We start from the raw sequence: 18,914 nt of genomic DNA, 5'->3' as shown, positions 1-18,914 counted from the left end.
CGATGGAGGGATGATTTTCGTGGCTAAACCCTCCCTATCAAAATAACTACTTAAAAAAGGCAAAGATCGATGCATTAGGAAAATTAGGATTTGGAATTGATTGTCATAAAACAAAATTTTATTAATTGATAACGTGCTATCGGTACATGCCCGTTTATAACGTGTCTAGTTAGGAAACTTTGGAAAAGTTAGGAAAGTTTTTATTGTGAGGGTAAAAAAATCAATGTGAGGAGATATGGTGGTGGGATATGAGACGAAAATAAACCGGACAAAAATAAACCAGACGAAATATAACCAGACGAAAATAAACCGTGGACGCAATCCTACCAACTGCTCCATTAGGAGTAGAGATCAGGATGACGGATGAAGATCCTGCAACAACGACGTGGGTGAGGGATGCAGCCGACGATGGAGGGATGATTTTCGTGGCTAAACCCTCCCTATCAAAATAACTACTTAAAAAAGGCAAAGATCGATGCATTAGGAAAATTAGGATTTGGAATTGATTGTCATAAAACAAAATTTTATTAATTGATAACGTGCTATCGGTACATGCCCGTTTATAACGTGTCTAGTTAGGAAACTTTGGAAAAGTTAGGAAAGTTTTTATTGTGAGGGTAAAAAAATCAATGTGAGGAGATATGGTGGTGGGATATGAGACGAAAATAAACCGGACGAAAACAAACCAGACGAAATATAACCAGACGAAAATAAACCGTGGACGCAATCCTACCAACTGCTCCATTAGGAGTAGAGATAACGTGCTATCGGTACATGCCCGTTTATAACGTGTCTAGTTAGGAAACTTTGGAAAAGTTAGGAAAGTTTTTATTGTGAGGGTAAAAAAATCAATGTGAGGAGATATGGTGGTGGGATACGAGACGAAAATAAACCGGACGAAAATAAACCAGACGAAATATAACCAGACGAAAATAAACCGTGGACGCAATCCTACCAACTGCTTCATTAGGAGTAGAGATTATGCTGTCCGACATCACGCGTCACCGGGCACCCGCGGGCCACATGCTTTTTTTTTGTCATATAATTAATTAGTAACTACTAGCTCTGTTAACAACTCAAAAAAAAATCTAGCTTTATTAAAAGAAGAATTACTAGCTAGACAGTAGGGCTTGATCACCTCGCGTATTGTACTACCTCCGTTTCTAGATATAAGTCTCTTTTAGATATTTTAATTGACGAATGTATATAAACGTATTTTAAAATGTAGATTTCTTCATTTTGCTCCGTATGAAGTCGAGGATTGTAATTTCTGAAGGTTTTGCCACATTTCAGTGGAAATTCAGGCTCTGAGATCTCCTCACTCGAGTGATCTTTCGAAAAGGAACATCGCCGGATCGCTCGCTACGGTCAGCAAAGGTTGGACGCGAAATGAATAGAGCTGGCTTCAGGCACACGGCGTTTCTGCATGCATGCATGTTCCCCATGCCGGGCCGCCTCCTCACCATGCGGGCATGGGCTGGTGCGAGTCTGATACGTGCCCAGGCAGTCTGCGAGCGCGTGTGAGTGTGACCATCCTCACTCATCGAATCATTTATTTATTTTTTAGCATAATAAAACGAAGTAGTAGGAGTAGTTACATTATTTTTTTATCTTCAATAATCTTTTCCGGGTGAGGGGACACTGACTACGACTATAGCGTGGTACCATGACGGCGATAAAGCTGACAAAGCGAAGAGTGGCGCCGTGCGTGCGGACCGGGCGGTTTTCTCGCCACGCCGGGGATGGCGCAAATAAAAGAAAGGGCATCCCACTCGGCAGTCGGCACTCGCCGTCGCCGTCGTCCACGTCCCTCGATGATCCGGTGCGGCCGCCGCGCGCATGGTTGCACCGTTCAGCGTTTATGGAAGGGTGCAACCTGTACTGGCGTACCTGTACCAGCAGTGCGGTCTTCCTTGGCCTCCGTGCAAAGAGCCGAGCCGGCAGGCGTAAGCTTCACGCCCGGATCAAATTTAAGGCGCGCGCGGCAACCACGGCGCGGCGCGGATCGATCGATCTAGCCACCGGAGGAGGATCCACGCCGCCGACGGCGACGCCACAGGGACGTAGTAGTCAATCAACCGAAGTGGGAGTGGTTAGCGCGTGGTAGTTTTGTGTTCCCATCGGCCTGAATTCACTAGAACCGGTCAAAAAAAGGGACCGTGTCTCCCCACCCAGTCTTGACGGACCGGAATCAAGTCCAAGCGCACGCACGCACACCACACCTCGTGAACCTTGCCACCCCCCAAAACTCGTAAAAACAATTTGCACTACAAAATAAAACAGAGTCATCATCATCATCAGTATGGAAAGAGAAGAAAGAAAAGGAGAAAGGAAGTTTGGGGACACGAATTGTCGAGGATAGCGAGAAATTCCTCCGATCAGTACCATCCTCAAGCGTCCCTTGCGTGCGTGCTTATCCACAACGTAGCCATCCACAGTCCAAAACACACACAGGGTGTGATCGATGCTTTGTAGGAATGGGACAGATAACGACTCGCATCGCATCATCCAGCATTATCGCCGTAGAAAATCTCGGCTGACAGGAAAGCTGGTCGCGAACGCCAAGCTTTGCTGGACGCCTCCTAACCAGCAGCAGTATTATTTGCATACAGAAAAAGTATACTACTACTAGAAATAATCACACTATTATTTTTACAATATGATGATGGTGCTCCATCAAAGCAGGGAAATCTCCCGCGTTCCCGCCGGCCTGCTGCCGACTACACACAACTATCAGACGTTGGCAAATGATGTCAAAAAAAAAACTTGACCAAAAAAAACAGAAAAAGAAAGAGCCGTGTGCAGCGCTGGCTCCGCCCAGAGCTGCCCACGCGCCAGCGTGCGCGGGACGTGGCCGCGAGCGGCGCACGGCACACCCGAGGCCAGCCAGAGCGCCAGACCGGCCCGGGGTCAACCCGCCGCTGCCCGGGCCCACGCGCAGCGAGAGGTGGTGGCGCCCCAGGCAGCAGTCCTGAGCCGAGCAGCGAGAGGAGAGGAGAAGAGAAGAGTCGGAGCCGCCCACGACAAACCCGCCCGCTTTCCAAATCCCCTGCCCAAACCCCACACCAAAAACCAAATCACGCCACTTAAAACTGCTTCCCTGGCTCGTAACGAGTCGCCTACCGTGCGTTAATCCGGCGGATCCAAGCCCCGCGTGCGTGCGTGCGTTCATTCATTAGAGCCCGCACAAACACGGAAAAGGAAGGCAGGCGAGAGGGGGAGGGAGAAGACCATCGGACCGTCCACCCATTCGTCCGGCGGCGGCGGCGGCGCACGGAGCAGCAGCGGAGGAGGGGGATCAGCGAGCCGGAAAAGCATCCCCGCCCAGGTGAGCCCGCTCGACGGGTTTCTCTCCCCCTAGCAGTTCTCTCTGCTTTGTTTCCCGCGGATCTTCCCGGGCGTTTCTTCGACGGGCGGCGCCCCCGCCGTCGATTTCTAGGGGCGGTCTGAACTCCGGGGCGCGCGGTTTCCGCGCCGCGATTGCTTCCCCCTGCCTGCGCGGCGGGCGGGGGGTTCGGGGCAGCAGTCAAACGGCGATTCTGGTGGGCGACCCCCGGGTCAAACTCCGAGATCGAGTGGTTGGTCTCTGCAATTCCGGTCCAGGCCAAACGATTGCACACTCGATTTAGTTTTTTACTCTTTACTTCGTAGGTAGAGAAATCGATAGTAGAGTCCAAGGAATCAATAATAGCAGCGTCGGATTATGTATGTGGGTTTGTTTTGATCCGGTGTTGCTTTTCTTAGATTCCGCCACATGCTCTTCTTACTGATGGATACTAGCGGAAAAGGTGCGTGGCCAACTCGGTGGGGCGCTTTTGGCTACGGCTTTGATACTACCGGAAAAAGTACGCACAGTTAGTTATTAGGTGGCTTTCTGGCTGGATATTGGAGTGAGATGCAAGCTGAATTTGTTGTCCCGTACCAGGGAGCTGTCACCAATTTAGCTGCTTTCTGTGGGTGATGGCTGATAAGGTCCAGTCCAGTTGAATCTAGGTGATTCAAAGCTGATTGACGACATGGTTTACTTGTTGGGTACATGCTACAACTGGGTAAATTGGAATTAAATGTGGGCAAGTTTTATGTTATTCAGCTCCTATTTGAGCGTGAAAGATGTACAGAATAAATATACATAGCCAAATACTCAGTTATAAAAAAACAGTTTAATCAGATGGGATTTTAATTTGTAAGTGCTCCTGTGATGTACTAATTCTTACTTCCTGATGCTTATATGGCTTGTCTTCGTGTTCTCGATCACAGTGCTGAAATGAATATGTCCTTGCTTGCACAAGTAACAGGCATTTAGGATGGTGGATAACAAGAATGATGGGTCTGAAGGGGTCAAGTTCAACACGTCGCACCTGATGCAAACAACCGAAGAGGTTGCGAGAGCATTTATTGCCGCTGCTTCAGCTGCCACCGTGCAACCAACACAGCCGTCTGTCGTCTATTCGTCTGGGGAAGAGAGTGGCAGCCCAATGCAGAAGCTGCAGCAGCAATTCTCGAAGATAATGAAAGGGTTTTCAAATTCACCCGAAGTGTCTGGACCATACAACCCGGAAGTTCTCACGACACACAAGCGGCAGTGGTCGAGGTTCCAGCAGAAGTCATTGGTATGTACTCCTATGTCACTACCTATGTTCAATTCATGTCTATCTATTGTGCTCTACGTGGTGTGGGAATGTGGGATATACTACGCTGATTAATTAAGGTGCTTAGTCAGAGCTGTAATGTTAATGATTGCTGTGATACTTGCCTTTTCAAACTACTCGGTATAAGTTCAACAAAACCATGCCAATTTCTGTAGTTGCAGTGACTCAAAGTGTCTTTGTTTGCAGCTATTGTTCAAGCATAAAACTCGTGTTGCAGTTCATGCTACAAATTATATCTACTTGATTTTCTTCCACTACTATTCTATGTAGGACATAGTCTATGTGTGGTCACATGACACAATGCCATTTGTTTTATTATCTGTATTGCTCTAATGTCTACATTCATGCAATGTTGCTTTGAAGGGTCATTGTCAGAGAAAATTATACTCCATGTTTGATACAAGTGGAGTCCTGTCACTGATAGCTCTTAATTGGAATCTTTTGGTTAGGAGCCTATCAAGTAGTGATTGATCAATTATTGCTAAATTACTCAGAACTCATGAAAAACTTTGTTATGCTTGGGTTATAGGTTTGGGTATTTGACTTCTGAGCTGCAAGGGCTATTCTGCTGTTCGGATATTCATGTTAGTCATAGTGTGAAGCAGTCTCATATTTTTGATATCAAGGAGAAATAACCTTTGTTCATTTGGAAACCTTGAATTTGGGCTGCATACCCCCAAGTACCTTCTACAGAAGTGTATAAGTATTTATTACGCCTGCATACACAATTTTTTTTGCCTTTGGGGTTCTACTGAAATCTGATTTAAGTGCAATAGATAGGTATGTAATGTAGGCTGTTGCTTCTATTTGACCGACTGCTTCTTGCTGAAATGGCCTATCATTTTGGAACTAGTAGGACTGGTAATTTTGGCAAATGTCGAAGAGCATAGTGCCTCAAGTTCTTTTTTTTTTTTGGTTGGAACAGGGTAATAGGTGCATCAAAGAACCATCACATCTTTTTGAGAGCATAGTGATTGTTGGGCTTCCTCCTCAGGCAGATATCCATGAGCTAGAAAACATTGCTCTAGGGAGAAATGATGATGATGCAAAGAAATCAAGACATATATTTGGCAACAACCACCACCAAGTTCATGCTGTATCAAATTTGGAACCTCAGGTTATCACTCACATCATCTATTGTTGTTGCATGTTCTTATAAAATGGAGGTCCTATTGCTGCCTTTCTTCATGTGTCTGAACCTCAGGATATTTTGTCTTGTCCTTAAGGTCCTTTTTGCATACCCCCCTGAGAGGTCTCTTCCGCTTAAGTACAAGGATATCGTCTCGTTCTGCCTTCCTGGAGGTGCACAGGTCTGCCATTCGAACTACATAACCCTGATACTTTGCATTTCTGTATAATAAACGTTTGCAACGATTATACATTAAACTTCAATTTTACCAAGTTTTATGGTGCTTCCTGTATAGGTTATATCTTGTTTACTGGGTTGACATATTGTTATGTCTGGTTCAGTTCATAATACTGTAACTTGCCACCTGGGTTACATTTCCAATTATAATACAATAAAAAAAATTGGCAATGCCCATGTGTAGGAAACAGAGTGAGGAGACGTCGAGAGAGAAGAAGACAAAAGTAAAAAATATATTAGTTGGCACTAGCATGTCCGGCCCCTGCTGAGTCACCAGCCTAGTTGTCTACATCCACCACGAATGAAATAGTGCAATAGCGTGATAAAAATCTCCTCAGGGGGTCCATTAGAGAAAAGCCTGGGGTGTCAGTTAGACAGGTCTGAAATATAGGGCTGGAGTAGACACACTCCTATGGGCTATGGACTAGGTGGTCATTTTGACTGTTTTCGACATACAGTGACATGCCAAGTAAATATTCAATCAGAACAAGCAGTACCAGGAAATTTAGTCGATAAAAACAGTGAAACTAGAAATAGTCATCTGGCGGCTATCAAGTTTCAGTATGTCCATTGCCCTCGCCATACACACTGATACCCACCCCTTCTTTTTCTGTATGCTCCAATCGACTAATATAGTGTTGTCCCTCGTACAAAAGATCTTGGAAATCTCAGATAGAATTTACTTTCTGTCTGGCAAATCTGTAACTGCTAAATTTTGTGGCTGAGTATGGTCCATAATCCTAATTTCATGCCCGAATTAGCTTCATGTTGTTGGTGTTTCCTCAATACTTGTGCAGAGCTTATAAGAAGAGCATAGAAACACTTCTTACCAAATAATTTACCTATATTTACATTTGTAATAGGTTAATGCTGTTGAACGGACTCCATCATTCAGCGAGCTGAACGAAATTCTCCTAGGGCAGGTGACTTTCTCAGCTCAGTTCGTGTTTTATTCTTATAATATCTCTGTAGTCGTGAAGTTTCTCCTCCAACCACATTGCAGATTATGCCGCAAGATTTGCAGTTGTAACATCTTACATGTTTTCTTTTTAATCTAGTCTATTTGAGGTTTTGATGTGAATCTTACTTTTTATATTGTCTTTTTCAGGAACATCTAAAAGAAAGCAATCAATCTTTCGTCTTCCGTTTACAGGTATATTTACATCTTTCTCTCTTACACCGTTTCACTGTACTGGGGCTCTGACATTGAGAGTTTGCAGGTTGCTGATGATCCTACATTATATGGATGCTGTGTATTGGTGGAAGAGATTGTACAAAGACCCTCAAAGCTAGTTTCGATGCTCACGAATGAGAAACCTGTATTTCCACGCCGGAGTCGTTATGTAGTAACCACGCCACGGTGTTATTGCATCCTGTCTAGGCTGCCATTCTTTGAACTGCATTTTGGGGTGCTGCAGAGGTAGCGTACAGTGCTCTCCACTATCTCCGGTTATCTTACTGTATTTGTAATATCTGAATTTCTCTTCAGTTTGAGTCTTTTGGTTTGTCAATCTTTTTGAGGTGGTAGAAATGGAAACCTACTCAATCTGTAATGAATTTACAAAATTCTTCTATTTTTTCTACTTAATCTGTAATGAATTTGCAAAATTCTTCTATTTTTTCTTCTAGAAATTATGTTTGCAAGTTATTCATTCATATAATTTTCCAATATCCTTATGTCTGAGCTTTATGTTGCATTGATGACCTTACAGATTCATTTTCTATTTTTGGATCTATCAGTATAGTTTCAACCCTGCAACTAGTATATCTGCTCCATATTTTGCACAGCACTTTGCTGTCCTCTAGTTACAGTACATAAATTTTGCATTGTACGAATAAGGTATTAATGTTACATTCTGGAAGCTTTTGGTTTGATTTGTCTTGAGTCTTTGTCAAACATTCTTGCACGGGTGTCTTTGATGCTATAACACATTGAGCATTGATGGTCTATCCTTTGCATTTGCCTCTCCATAAGTGTCTGCCGTGTTTCTTATGCAGTATTCTTATGGAAGAACGACTTGAATGGCTCACGGATGGTGTTAGCATGCTAACCTCATTATCGCCTGAAGAGGAATGTGAGGATGGTGATATCTGTGAAGGCTCCGAAAGCGTAGGACAAGAACTGTATTTTGGTTGTACAACAGTAGAAAAATCCTTTGAACCAAGCGTGGAAGTTTCTCCAAAGCAGCTCTCTGACACGGACAGCAATTCTGAGTGTAGGGAGAACCAACTGGACTTCATCTCCCTAGAAGTCCAACAGGAAAGTGGTTCTCCTGTCAAAGAAGAACAAAATGTTCTTGTAACAGGAACAGCTACTCAGTGTTATACCGCAGAAGAGTCTGACAATTCTGTTTCAGAAGATACAGCGACTGGTGTATCTGGAGTTAAGCTTGATGAACCGGATTCCTTACCCATCATTCCGAATGAATCTGATACCAAGGAAAATTCTCATGTTCTTTCACATGAAGATGTGATTGATGGAGAACTTGATATCTTTGTCAATGATACTATCTTGCCGCTTATACGGTCTCGCCTTAGTGAAGGATCTGAATCATCACCAAGGTATGGTTATGGTATCCTCCAAATCAATTAGCTTCTAGCACAGCCTGCTATTTTCCTCAACACACAATCGGCCTAGTCTTGACCCCTAATGTTGCTGTGAACACTTTTAACATTATAGCTAGATAACCAATACAGGTTGGTGGGAACTGTTGTGCTGCTCTCAGTTATTATTTTCTTACCTCAGATTCTCTTGTCATGTCTGTTATTAACTGTTGACACGTTATGAATGCGAAGTACGCTTGTTTGCAAACTATATTTTACGTGTGCATCAGTCCCTGATTAAAATAGTAAAACAGTCATCACCATTTTCTGCAGTTCCCAAGACTCTCCTTCTGAAAGCATAAATTTGAGAAATGATACCCCCGACTTGGACTTGGAGGAGCCATCTTCCATTGGTCATGGAGACGTAGTCGGGCACAACAGTATATTGCGATGGGCTAAGGTTCTGTATGCATGAAATTATGCAATATTTTGCTCAGCTCCTCTCTGTGAATTTGTTGAGTAACTTGATGTTTTCTCCAGGCCAAAAAGTATGGATCTCTACAAGTTGTCTGTCAGTACTACCAGTTGCAGTGTCCTGTCAGGGGTTCATCACTTAATTTTCATCCGTTGGAGCACCTGCACTCATTGAAGTTTCATCGGCCAGGTGAAACTGCTCTTCATCTTGCCGGGTCGACTATTGATCTTCGGTCACGTGATACAAGCTTAGAGGTGGCTGAGGTAATTTACGGGATGCAGTGCCACATTATGCATTTAGCGCTGACCTACTTTGGTGTAACGTTCACGTCTGTTATATTTAATATCATAAATATAAGAACAATAATATGCACGTGACATATCTATTCCTATTTCAGATGCGTAATGCACTCTTCGCTGAAGAGGAATCGACTGCTTTATCCACATGGGCTGTTGCAACAATATGTGGATGCCTCAGGTTGGAACATGTAAGTATCCCTTATTTATTCCCGAGATGAAATGTTTCCTTTGCGGAACCTAGTTATTTCTTCTATCATGCTATTTGCTTGAGACTGTCGTTGGAAAACCCACATCCAAACATACAAAATGTGAGAGCCCCCTGCCAAGAGTTTAATTGTTTCTTATTATAATTTTGAACCTGTAGTCACAAATATTTGCAAGTGTCTGGTTTGCTTGTTCGATGTGCACATCTTTCAATGGATTTATAAACAGTTCACAACCAAATTGTCAGTTTTTTTTAAACTGCATCATCTGTTAGTTTTACTCTTTAAGTATATGATGTAACCTTGTTAGTGAAGAATCCCTTTTGTTCTTGAAAGAGGGCAACATGGAATTTTAATTGGTTGCTTTAGTGCATGTAGTGTGTTATCCACTTTAATGCATTCCTTTCTTGATCCTTGGCATCACTTTTGTTACACTGTACTTCTACACTTCCATTGGAGTAAATGTTTTATGCCTTTTTTTACTGTAATGATTGATTGATGTGTCATTCTACATTCTTGGGCTCTAGTTTGATTTGTCTGAGCACCAAACTGATTGTCTATAAATTGCTTGTGAGCACTTAATTTTACCTGTAGTTACCAACTTGGAATTAATTTTATTGACAGGTAATTACGCTGTTTGCCGCCGCGCTCCTGGAGAAACAGATTATTATTGTCTGTTCTAATTTGGTATTGTTCCAACCTTCACACATGTTTTGACATTCTTATTCACACCTTTTGTGTTGATATTGCACACCAGTTAATCTGATCATTTTCTTGATCTGTGTGTTAGCTAACAATTTTCTGTTATGGCAAATAGAACAATCATACATGAGTTGTTATTTAATAAAGAATATTGTTTTGATGACCAGGGAATGCTTTCAGCTTCAGTTTTATCCATAATACCTCTAATACGGCCATATCAGTGGCAGAGTCTACTCATACCGGTACTTACATTTGTTCCTCTGAGTGCTCAGATCTGAACTTGATGGCTAGGCAATGTATTCATGCTTACCTCTTGTGATGTCTGCATCATTTAATACAGGTTTTGCCAAATGACATGCTGGATTTTCTGGACGCGCCTGTTCCATACATTGTGAGTTCCCAAGCTTATTGGCATATTTTGGTTTGATTAAAGTAGAGAAAATTGTGGAGAAACGGTAGAGATATGTTTTTAGTCTTCACACTAAGGCTGATGGAAGGCAGTTAGGCCCAGTCCCTACAGAAAGGCAAGAAAATTGGGCTAAATTTACCGCCTGTCTGAAGTGATGGGATCTGTTCTGCCTATCCAGCAAGCCTGTAGCCAGGGAGGGATGAGAAGGGGATACTTTTGGGGGATGGGATTGAAGGAGAGATACATATCTCACATTGGGTGAACACCAAATATGTACATATTGGTCCATTTGGTTGCAATTTGGCACATCGATCACCATCTATTTGAAATAAATTTTTGTTGAGTTAATTTGAGCTTTCTGGTCCACGAGCTTTCTGGTCCACGACTAACAATTATTGTCATTTTAGGTTGGTGTGCAGAACAAAACACCTGATCTGCAATCCAGGCTAGCAAATGCTGTGATAATTGATGCCAACAAGAATCAGGTGCCTGCAAAGTGTATTACCTTCTATTTACCTGTGATATTTTGTTACTTTCTGGAGACAAATTCTGTCCACTACTGTGTATTGCCTGCGTAGTGCTTTCCTATTTCCTTTTTACAAATTTGCTGATTTGGGGACTTGTACATCATCAGTTTAGCTTGTAGTATAATTTTTTAAAGCATCTAATGCTGTAGTATCATGGTTGATGATGTAAATAATGCGACAAGCTATTACTGATGGACGAAATCATGCTGAATGTAGATTAAGTCTGCTTCAGTACCGCAACTTCCACAACAGAAAGAATTGCTTTCTGCGTTGCGGCCGTATCATTCAAGACTTGTGGGTGAAAGTTATCTCGCTAGGAAGCGCCCTGTCTATGAATGCACAGATGCCCAGGTTTGTTATAGTTTTTCTGTGCTGAAGTATAAGCATTTTCTGCATCCTGTGGATTTTCACTTCTGACATCATTCTAAATTTCTGAGCATACAGGTGGAAGCAGCTAAAGGTTTCTTGGCAGTTCTTAGATCCCACCTTGATTCTCTGTGCTCCAACTTAAGATCTCACACTATTACCAATGTGCAATCCAACAATGACAAGGTATGTTGTCAAAATGCATGGTCTGTGTATTCTTGTGTGCCTTTTTTTGTTGAACAAATTGTCTTGTGTCCTCAGTGTGTTACTAAACAGGATTTTACCAGCAAAGATATATACAAGTGCAGGATACCTGTTGCTAATTCTGAGTCTGTTCTTTTAATCATAAAAAGAACTACCAGTTGCCAACTGTAAACATTTGTAAAATATTTGTTGTTGACTTGAGTCTATTTTTTAACATAAAAAACACCCCTAATTACTGACTGTCTTTACACAGGTTTCCTTAATTTTAAGAGAGAGCTTCATTGGTTCTTTTCCAGCCCGTGATAGGCCTTTTATGAAGGTATTAATTTGCTACCTTCTCATTTTCATTGCCTTCAATATAGTTTGAGTACCATATTTGGACAATGCTTCAAGGTCTTGATTCTCAGGTTGAGCAATACTTAGAGGTCTTCTCTTTTTGGTTGAGTTTTTATATCTTTTGCAAGAATCGTTTTTGCCACTTTACATGTGATAGGCATATGCGTGTTTAGTGAGACATATACTGCGGCACAGACTAATATATGCAATTTATTCGATTTTGTTGACAGCTGTTTCTGGACACACAATTGTTCTCGGTACATACAGACCTAGTTCTCTCCTTTTATCAGAAGGACTGAGTCTCTCTCCTGACGTTTTGACTGTCATCAGGGACATGATTTTTTCAAGGTAAAAAACTAAAGTTGGCTCTTTTTATATTGTATAAACGTTGTGCATCACTTCTTCGCCCTCTTGCAAAACAACAGTTACAAGCATTTATAGCTTTAAACTTGTTAGCATTTGCCTCAGCCCTTAGGTACAGGAGCATAGCTTTATTAGGTCTGTAGCTTTGGTTGTAGACCTTCGTTGTAACCCAAAAACACAAATCCTATGTTATGCTGTCAATCAGGTGACAGAAAGTTCCCTGTGCTAGCATTGCCCATTATCCTTATTGCTTTTCTAGCTAACCGTCTTTTACCAGCTTTATCAATTATGTTGTATGTCTGCTTTTAAAAACAGTACCTTCAAATAACATCTGATGGATTGGTTCGCATCGCAGCCTTTCAATGTTGAGCTCAACTGTACATATCGTCGTAGAAGCTGCCTTTGATCACATTGGCAGCTCATAGTGGACTAGAAGCTGCCTTTGATCACATTGGCAGCTCATAGTGGACTAGAAGCTGCAAGGGACGACCCATATACTGTTGGCGAAGCTGTAGAGTATTGAGGAGATCCAGGTAATGTTATACCAGAAAATGCCCGTCGGGCTGTTGTAAATTAGCTCTGCTTTCATGCAGAAGACTTTGTAGGCAGTAGTCATTCCCATGAGGAACCTTCTGGCTTGCTCTTCCTACAATGCAGAATCCCCGGGCGTGGGATCCTAATGTTACTTCTGCAGCTAGTTGGTATACGGGGAGAGAGAACCAGAAACATATACTGCAGTAATTTAAGCACAAACTAGAGTTAAAACTGATGCAATGTCGAAGGACTATCTGTATCTCAATTTTGCCGTGTGACGTTCTGTGTTGTACAGAAACAGTTTGGAGTGTGATATACATAGTATTTTCATCATCAAATTATGACTGCTGTCTGGAGTTTGATGTATCGGTTTTGTTCAGATCCCTGTACGCTGTAGCCGTCTCAACTGTTGTAAGATGCCGTCCTTGTCCGAATCCGCCGTTTTATGTGAACGCCGATAGTCTGCCTAAACTGCTTGGAAGGCAGAAGACGGCGAGACGCTGCAGGTCTGCCATGATGAAACTCCAACGCATCTCTTGTAGGCGAAGTTAATTTACTGGCGCGTCAGGCCTCAGTTAGTATCGGTTCTGCACGTTGGACTATTGCTGCGACCATTACTACTGACTCGAGTTTATTGCTGTAGGCCAGATTCTTACCGGCTGTCTCTTGTCGCTGGCACAGCGCCATTGACTCCGTTCGGAGAGAGCCATTTTACGACGTCCCAGTCAAAGTGAAAAGGCCTAGAAAGAAGTGTCTCGAGTCAGGTAGCCCTGCAGCCTAAACGTACCACTGCTCCCGCCTTTGGTTCACATCGAAGCAGAGAGAGACCGATTTGAACCCGTCCCATGTTGGCCTCCTTTCGATGCAAAGCCGATAGATAGATACGGAGCACTCTAGACTGTTAGACACTAACAATGTGCCTATGATGGCAGGTATACGGAGGTGTGATCTTGTGGCTGTAGCCTCCTGGTACACATGATGGGAACGGAGGAAGTTCACAAGAGGTGAGGCGCTGCAAGCACCGATCAGATCAGCTCAAGCCATCTCGGTGCTGGCTTTGAACTTTGCTCGAGTGAAGAAACTCAGAACTGCCAAAGTGATCAGACATGACTGGACTAAACCATCAGAGGGATTTGTGAAATTAAATGTTGATGCTGCTTTTAATGAGGAAACAGGTACAGGGCGAACAGGGGCAATTATTCGTGATTATACAGGAGCTCCAATTGCCGGGGTAGCTCATGTATGTCATTCATTGATACACCGGCGACCGCTGAAGCATGTGCACTTCGTGATGGTTTGATCATTGCAGGTAATGTAGGATGCAACATACTCCTAGTCGAAAGTGATTGTATGGAAGTAGTGGAAGTCATGCAAAATGGCGGCAATTCTCTAGGTGTGGCGGCAGCCATTTATAAAGAATGTATTTTTCTATGCCGAAATTTTACACGTGTAATTTTCTCACACTACCCTAGGGAAGCTAATAGAGCAGCCCATAATCTGGCTAGATTTAGTGAGGGGAACCATTCTTGGCAGGAACCTTCAGGTTTTATTCGTGTTGTGCTAGTTGATGATGTAACTGTGATTCCAGATCAATAAAAATCGCCATGATGGCTTTCCTCAAAAAAAAAAAAATTGGTTCCCGGTTCCCTAGCCAAGCCAGGTCGGCCTCCTCGCGTCGTCTCTCTTGTTCCATCAGCGAGGAACCACCGGGCAGTGGCGATGGAATCGAATCGAACAGATCTGTCAAGTTGGGGGCGTCGGACGCTACAGGAGGCGCGCGTGTGTGTGCAGGGAAAGGAAGGAAAGGCATTGCTTTGCTTTGCCCGTGGGGCGGTAGCAGTGAATGTGCCTGCCAGCCAGAGGGAGTACCGCTCGGCAGTCGCCACCCACCGCTTTCAAACCCGGCGGTCGTCTCGTCGTACTGTCACGCCGCCTGGACGCGCCCCTGCTTTGCCTGCGTGCAGCCTTTCCGACCGCCCCACTGCCGCTGGCTGCTGCATCTGCATGTGCCGCTGCCCGGCCAGTGGCGCCATGCCGCGCCGCAGCGGTACACGCGCACGTACTGACCAGGCAGGCTGGAAAGACGCTGCCGCGCTGCCCGACTGCCTCCTGATGCTACTACCGCTGCCGCCTCGCTTCCCTCGCAGCGGCCGGCCGGTGCTGCGCATGCATGTGTCCCGTGTTACGCGTTGCGTTGCGTTGCCTGTTTCACGTGTGCGTAGCAGGCGAGGTGAGGCTGGCAGGCATGATCCCTCCCCATGGGCCGGTTCGGTCGATGAAAGCAACGCGGAGGAGGTCTTCTTGAGCCTTGACCGCCGGCCTCCCCGCTCTCCGGCCGGCCAGCATGCCGACCTGAGCAGGGCGAGGCAATTATTATTGCGTGGGAACGGTTCCGCTGTGCACGAGCACTGTTCACCCCTGCTGCGGTCTGCTGCACGCTGGTCCGCCCCCTCGTGCTGCCTCTCAGCCTGAGTGCACCTACCGTCTACGTGATGCGTCCTGCACTAGCCCCACCGTCCCACTCGCGCTCCACTCGATCGAGCTCCCTCGTCCGATCGCACGGACTCGCCGGGGCTCAGTGTCCCCTGCTCGTGCGCACCGGCTACGGCGGAGCACGTACAGCCTCCGATCCGATCGTCACGTTGCTTCTCGTTCCACGCGGCATCCAAGTGATCCTCAGCCGACCCAGTGGCGCACGGCCACGGACAGAGCAAGTTTAGTTGGCTGGAAGGTCCGTAAAATCCCCGTAATGAGTCCGTCGATGCATGTAGCATTTTTGCGGGGATGTGTAGTATCAAGCAAGCGAACCTGAAGTAGCAAAGCCGTCCTTGCAAGTTCCAGGTAGTACCAACCAGGGCATCTAGCATTCACTGCTGACAGCTCCGGCGCCCGCACCACGCCGGCCGTTGCTCCTGCCGCAGCACTGCGACGTCAGTGGACGGCCGAGCATGGAACGGGACGGGAGGCCGACCACCCGTGCATCAGTGCATGCATGCATGCGCGCGTGACAAGCAGCACACAACGCGCTCCCCGCACTGCCCGAGCATGCATGCATGCCTGGCCGCAGGGAGCGGGCAGCCCCGTGCACGCTGCCGCACAGGGGCGTCACAGGCAGGCACAGATCAGGGTACGTATCGACACAGAAGCTAGCTAGGGCCCATCGTACTCCTCCATATATGCCATGCATCTCTGGATCTGACTGACGGGAAGCGGGAAGCCGGCCTCGCTCCGCATTTACGTTGCCTGTACGTGCCACCTGCGCCGTACCTGACGCGCTGCCTGTTCTGTGCTGACCCCGTCTTTGACTCATCATGCATGCAGATGCAGCGGCGAGCGAGGTCTGGAGCCTGGACACACGTACGCTCCACCCTACTCACGCTTGCTCGCGTCGGGGACACGGCATGTGCCGCTCATCAGTGCGCGCTCCTGGCTTCTGTCCTGGCCGGCACTCATCGGTGAGGAGGATAATGGCGCTGCGCTGAGCTCGTTCTTCTGCTCGTGGGTGTCACAGTGGTCTGTGGGAGAGGGAGATTACTGGCAGGCAACAAAGCTTGGGAGGAGCAAAGTGTAGGGTTGCAGGCAGGCAGAGGAGGCGGTAGATTTGATGACGAGTTTGTGATTTCCTGACATGGGGGAGATAGTTTTTCCAGAAGAGCAAAGAGTAGTGGCTGCTTCTGGCCGGCGCCTTGCATGATGCAACGAGGCATGCCCGAATCATGTGGTACAGGAAAAAAAATAGGTACACACGTACGCTCTAGTTAAACAAGCTGTATATCACAATGTACGTACGTATAGCTGGTTTGTTTTCGTTCAAAAATGGACCTAGTATATACATTGCATGGAGCTTCTACAGACTAGACGTGAACATACTTCCCTGGAGCTGTCCAGTCTACTTATGATATTGCATGCATGCTCCCCAACTATACGAAAACCAAAAATAACCGCTTGTTTTATCGTAAGATAAAGATCAAACCTGAGCGTCTATAAAGCATGACAAATGGTCAAAGCAGCAGAGAAGACTGGGACCGGGAGAAACCTTGTACTTACGATTACAGAGCTGCACTGGAGCCTCTGAAAGAGTGCTTTGCACGTCTCAATCCGAGCATACATATCCCTGACCGCCCTGCCCTGTCACAGCCAAAAGACAGGAGGAGGAGGACTCGTCAGTCCTCACCTCACCTCTTTTCCTCCCTGCACTGGAGCCGCTCTTTTCCTGCTGAAAAGAGACAAGAAAAGTCATGTGCATTGGAGGCCCAAACACAAACAAGTTTACTAGAAAAAAAAAGAGCTCAGTTTTGACAAGCTTCTGGATGAGCTCCCAACACGCGCCGGCGAGAAAAGATAACCTAAAAATAACCAATTCTTTTCTGCCGATGAGTCAAGCCCAGATCACCATCATCATCATCACAAGGAGAAGGAGGCGGTCACTCACTCACCAGTAGCATTTTGTTTTTTGAGGATTACTCAGGGTCAGTTCTTTTGGGAAATTCTCCCAGAATTGACCCCCTCCCCAGCTTCTTCCAGAATTGTCACTTAATATATTTTTACAATTCCTAGCTAATTAGACCTTAACTAGCTAGGAATTGTAAAAAAATATTAAGTGGCAATTTTGGGAGAAGCTGGAGAAGGGGTCAATTCTGAGAGAATTGCCCAAAAGAACTGGCCCTCAGTATGCTGCTGTCCGTCCGATAGCCATTGAACACCTAGTCAGTGGGTTGGCTTATCTGAGCCCCCAAGGGCCGGCCCACGCGGCAGGCGGGCCTGCGCACCTGGGACCCAGGTGTTGGCGTCAGTGGGCACTCCGCGCGCTACTTTGACCGAACAAGTACCGTCCGGGGCGCAGGCGCGCTTGATGGCTAATTATTGCGGTTAACCCCTCGCACGTATGGCGCAGTAGCAGAGCTTCCTAGATCGCGGTATCTGGGTCCTTTTGGCGCCTCATAATGATGTTGCTTAAGCTTATAGTTATACAAAAAAGATATGTGATCTTTTTCGTAATGGCGATGCTCCGGCCCACACCACACAAGGACTAGTCCACCGGCCCCTGAGATTTTTTGTACAGTGCCACCTTTTTGTGAGTATGAGCAAAGCAAATGCAAGGCATGGGTGTCACGTCAGAACTCTGGAAAAACAACGGTACCCGGCATTGGTTTGGTTGTTTCGGTTCTGGTCCAACACAAACATAGTACTATACTGGTAGAGTGCATGCACCATGCACATGCAGGCTCCCGAAAGCGTGTACGCGTGTGCGACAGGCTAACGGTGCCACTAATGGTAATCTTTCTCTGAATGAGGAGCAGGATGAGGAGGGAAGAAAATAAAAGAGTTAATACCACTATTCATACATAAACTTGTAGGGGTGGGAACAGTTTCATACAAAAACTAAAAAAACCCACAAAACTAGCCCTCCAACTTGTCTGCTGTAACAAATTCATACAAAACCACCCCGAACTGCACACGTGGCATGCCATGTAGGCTCTGTCGGGCCCGGATCACGTTTTTACAAAGAAACCCTCGCGCTTTAGCAATTTCGCAGACAAATCCATCCCTGGACAGTAAAGCACCTGGTCGTCGCCCCCGATGCAAAGCCCTTCCAAAACCTTCCCCTTCTTTCGCCCACGTCCCCTGTTCCTCCTCATCTCTGCTCGCTCCTCCTGCGAGGCGACGCCGCCGTCGGCCTCATCGGCGGCGACACAAGGCGCCATGGAGCCGCGGCGTAGGGAACCCGGCGAGTTCCCTCCTGAATACGGTAAGGACCTGCACCCGGCGCTTCCCCTGTTCCTCTGCTTCCCCTGTTCCTGCACCGACGCACTAGGGTTTTTCAGGCCGATCATGGCGATGTAGGGTTGAAAATTGGGTCGATCTGCTCACTAGGGTTGGTTGTGTGCGTCCCCAGGGTTCGTAGGGGAACTAGTTTCCATGAGCTTGTCTAGGGTT

At 45.8% G+C, this 18,914-nt stretch overlaps 1 protein-coding gene across 3 annotated transcripts; it reads left to right on the top strand.

The window, feature by feature from the left end:
- Positions 1-3,028: 3,028 nt before the first annotated feature.
- Positions 3,029-13,339, top strand: LOC119318111. Of its 3 annotated transcripts, none has more exons than XM_037592635.1 (20): positions 3,029-3,328; positions 4,296-4,610; positions 5,575-5,766; positions 5,876-5,959; positions 6,879-6,938; positions 7,124-7,168; positions 7,236-7,435; positions 8,014-8,577; positions 8,893-9,019; positions 9,100-9,297; positions 9,432-9,521; positions 10,161-10,223; positions 10,406-10,480; positions 10,579-10,629; positions 11,055-11,132; positions 11,391-11,525; positions 11,619-11,726; positions 11,998-12,063; positions 12,311-12,428; positions 12,799-13,339. In XM_037592635.1, exons 2-19 carry the CDS (start codon positions 4,305-4,307, stop codon positions 12,377-12,379), a joined length of 2,511 nt encoding a protein of 836 aa, XP_037448532.1. In that variant the 5' UTR covers positions 3,029-3,328; positions 4,296-4,304; the 3' UTR covers positions 12,380-12,428; positions 12,799-13,339. The 3 variants fall into 3 exon arrangements, with proteins under 3 accessions (XP_037448532.1, XP_037448534.1, XP_037448533.1); XM_037592637.1 differs by having other exon boundaries at positions 4,290-4,610; XM_037592636.1 differs by having other exon boundaries at positions 4,258-4,610.
- Positions 13,340-18,914: the final 5,575 nt, after the last annotated feature.

This window comes from Triticum dicoccoides, chromosome 6A, assembly GCF_002162155.2.
Source record: "Triticum dicoccoides isolate Atlit2015 ecotype Zavitan chromosome 6A, WEW_v2.0, whole genome shotgun sequence".
In the NCBI taxonomy this organism is placed as follows: domain Eukaryota; kingdom Viridiplantae; phylum Streptophyta; class Magnoliopsida; order Poales; family Poaceae; genus Triticum; species Triticum dicoccoides.
The sequence above is the reverse complement of the archived record's forward strand: the minus strand, read 5'-3'. Positions and strand labels throughout refer to the sequence as shown.

Coding starts and splice junctions, on each gene's coding strand:
- LOC119318111 (XM_037592635.1), top strand. CDS start 4,305: ATGGTGGATAACAAGAATGATGGGTCTGAAGGGGTCAAGTTCAACACG. Junction 6,939..7,123: donor ACGAAATTCTCCTAGGGCAG/GTGACTTTCTCA, acceptor TGTCTTTTTCAG/GAACATCTAAAAGAAAGCAA. Junction 9,020..9,099: donor GTATATTGCGATGGGCTAAG/GTTCTGTATGCA, acceptor TGTTTTCTCCAG/GCCAAAAAGTATGGATCTCT.